Source organism: Gekko japonicus, unplaced genomic scaffold (genome assembly GCF_001447785.1).
Source record: "Gekko japonicus isolate JY-2015 unplaced genomic scaffold, Gekko_japonicus_V1.1 scaffold2543, whole genome shotgun sequence".
NCBI lineage: Eukaryota > Metazoa > Chordata > Lepidosauria > Squamata > Gekkonidae > Gekko > Gekko japonicus.
In genome coordinates, this window is record NW_015171578.1 from 141,027 (window position 1) to 144,510 (window position 3,484).

General features: G+C 42.8%; 1 protein-coding gene across 1 annotated transcript in view; it reads left to right on the forward strand.

Moving 5' to 3' along the window:
* Window positions 1-3,484, forward strand: part of FUK (fucokinase) — a 47,642-nt gene that overhangs the window by 36,315 nt on the left and 7,843 nt on the right. Inside the window, exons 18-19 of the mRNA XM_015419811.1 lie at window positions 1,796-2,023; window positions 2,927-3,070. Coding sequence (XP_015275297.1) covers window positions 1,796-2,023; window positions 2,927-3,070 — 372 coding nt within the window. The remainder of the gene's footprint in view (window positions 1-1,795; window positions 2,024-2,926; window positions 3,071-3,484) is intronic.

A 3,484-nucleotide genomic window follows, 5' to 3' on the forward strand; every position in this document is an offset into this window, starting at 1 on the left:
ACTCCTACAAAGGGAAAAATCACATAGACATGGTGCTACGAAAAAGGAAGTTACAGATTCATAGAAGGCAAATTAAAATATTTGGAAATTACGTTATTTTTTTTCCTCCGTTGAAAGTGTGTAAAATGGAATGAATTGACCTGATTAATGTATTGTCAGCTTATAGACTATAGTGGTAAGTTTGAGGGGACATAAATTAAAGGGTGGTGGTAAAAAGGAGATAGCAAAATTATAGAAGGTAATTAAGCTGTATGCAAGACGGTTAAATTAATATTAATTAAAGGTTGGAGTGGATAAATTAGGTAGAATTAAGATATATTTAAAAGGCAAAAGAGAGGGTAATAATGTTTATGTAACTTTTTCCCCTCTTCTTTTTGGGAGTGTGTAAACTGGAATGAACTGAGCTGATTAATATAAAAATGTTTATATAATTTTTGTTTTGTTTTTTTTCTTTTTGTTTGTTGACGTTTTTTCCTTCTGAAATTGTGGGATTAATGTGTTGTTAGTTTACAGATTATAGTGGTGAGTGTGAGAGGTAATAAATTAAAGGGTGGTGGTGGAGATTGCAAAAGGATAGAAGGTAATTAAGTGGTATGGAAGAGGATTAAGGTAATCTTAAGCAAAGGTTGGAATGAATAATTAGGCAGGTGATAGTAAATTTTGGGAAGGGTTAAGTTAATCTTAAACAAAGGTTGGAATGAATAATTAGGCAGGTGATAGTAAATTTTGGGAAATGTATGTTGTATAGAAAAATGATCAAGTACAGTGGTATAATATACTAGAAATTAATGTATGAAAAATACTTAAGAAATGAATGTAGAAGACTGGAAGTTAGAGTACTCTCTCAAAGCAAAATTTATTAAAGATGTTACTAAATCCGTTAAAGGACAACCCTGACTTGAACAGTTGGGAGGTAGACAATGAAAATATTGAAATAACAACAACAACAACAGCAACAATAATAATAATATTAAATCAAAATAACATAAAAACTCAAAACCTATGACTTACGTTTATTATAATAGAAACATGAAATCTATTGTATATTGGAGTAACTAAGAATTTTTTTCAGCATTTGTTTCAAGAGAACAATGTTGATTATGAGAATCTTAAAAATTATTACTAATGGAAGTATGTAGATAATTATTCTATTTAGTGATTAACTAGAAGAAAAATGTAATTATGCTTGTTTGACTTGTTGCTGTTGAGAAGATTTTTGTTGTATAGGGTGTTAATTGGATGGATTGTTTATTTAAGATATGTTATAGGTTTGTGCATTATAGTGAAAACTCAATAAAATATTTAAATAAATAAAAAAGAGGTGGGCTCTTGTGTGGAACTCAAGCTTGAGTACTTGAGACTGCATGGAACTCGAGCTTGAGCACCGTCTGCAAGGTTTGGATGTTGTGATGGAGCTGCTAGAGGTGAAGGACTCACATGAGACACGATCTCTTGAGGGTAGAGGAATCTGTCTGCTCCAAAGGAGCAAGAGACTTTATTTTATACACACTCTGCCCCCCCCCCCCGTGAGGTGAAGTTGTGGCACATACAAAAACAAGGGAAAAACAGATACTTAAGCAGAATGTCTAGGAAGTATCTTAAGGCTTGCTTGCAGTTTCAGGATGTGCAAAGATCAGGACTCTTAGAGTACCAAAGTCCCTGATCAACCCTATGTTTACAGAGTCTGGATGTGGCTCAGAACCAGGACTGGCATGCCATATCGCTGTTCCTTACCCACATAGAGGGAGACTGCATGTTCTAGCCTGGCATCCACTGTATTCTTCTGTTGTTCCAGGTGGCTGGAGCGACACACCTCCAATTACGTATGAACACGGTGGGGCAGTGGTGGATCTTGCCATCCTGGTGGATGGACGCAGGCCGATTGGTGCTCAGGCCCGGCGCATTGCTGAGCCGGAGCTGCGGCTGGTTAGCACCAGCGGCAGGCTGGAGGGAGAGGTGGTGGCGGAGTTGGTGTGTCGGTGCCTGGAGGACCTGCAAGATTACTGCCAGCCTCATGCCCCAGGTGAGAGCTTCCCAGGTGAAGGGTGGGCGTCAGGACAGGACCATATCAGAGCTGCATCATGTAGGAAGAAGAAGAAGAAGAGAGAAGATATTGGATTAAAACCTCCCCTTCACTACCCGAAGGAGTCTCAGAGCGGCTTACAATCTCCTTTCCCTTCCCCTCCCTGCAACAGACACCCTGTGAGGTAGGTGGGGCTCCGAGAGCTCTCTCTCGAGAACTGCCCTTGAGATAACAGCTCTGAAAGAACTTATGACTGACCCAAGGACACACCAGCAGCTGCATGTGGAGGAGTGGGGAATGAAACCCAGTTCTCCCAGATTAGAGTCTACGCTCTTAACCACTACAGCAAATTGGCTCTCAGGAGAGCTCTCAGAAGAGCTAAGGAACTGTTTACCGTGAACTGACATGCCATTTTTGTGAATTCAGAATGCCCAAATGCAAGTGGGTGGTGTATTGCTCCCATCTGAGCAATTAGTTGGGCCTTTGTATGTAACTTTCTCTGAATTCAACTGTGCATGGTGGTGACTGTGAGACCTGTTGCCATGCAACATAAAGAAATTGCAGCAAATGCTTCCTAATAGCCTTGCTTTTCCGCCGTTCACCTTGTGCCTTGCTGCGACCCATGCCAACATCCCTTTTCTCCAGGACTGTAATCTGACATGGGATCCCTCCTTTCTCTCCCACTCAAACACTTTTGCTTCTGGTTTGGGCCATTTGCCAGAACTGTAGCACTGTTCTAGAGTTTGAATCCCATTCTCAGCCCTGCCAGCCCTTTCCCAAGCCTTGGTCTTTGCCACATCCTGCAGGTGCTGCTCAGATTCCAGATCTTTGTGCTGGGAGACCCAGAGGGAGATGAAAAGACAAGGTTTGGGCCCTCCATTCATACTGTCTCTCTTCCCCCAGGTGCCTTGCTGAAAGCAGCATTCATTTGCACCCAAGTTGTCACTCTCCATTCTGAGTGGAGCTTGCGAGACCAGCTGGAGGAACGCTTTGGAGGCGGGTTCGAACTCCGCACCTGGTCTCATCTGCCTCATGGATCAGGGCTGGGTATGTTTCCCATCTGTCAGCGTACCTTGTGTCAGTCAGGGAGAGTCACACAATGAATGTCCATCAGCTATCGCTGTAGATGAGTTTCTATGGTAATCTTTTTGATTCAGAAGGTTTTGAGAGCTGAGCCTCCTCCCTCTCTACTGCCCCCTCTCTGCCAGCTCCACCCAAGCTCCATGCAAGCGAGGCAGCTGCGTCCCCTTCTTGGCTTACGGCCTGTGAGCATATGCAGAGGGCCTGACTCCTCTCTTTCAAGACCCAAGCCCTCCGTCACTGGGTCCTTCTGATCCCAAAGAAGTATCCCAGCAGAAAATGAAATGGAGGCATGCATTCTACCATTCTGCTCTGCGAAGTTGTCAGCTTTTCTCCTGCCTAGGGAGCCTCCCTTCAACTTAAGTGGTTCTTTCTTCAGCA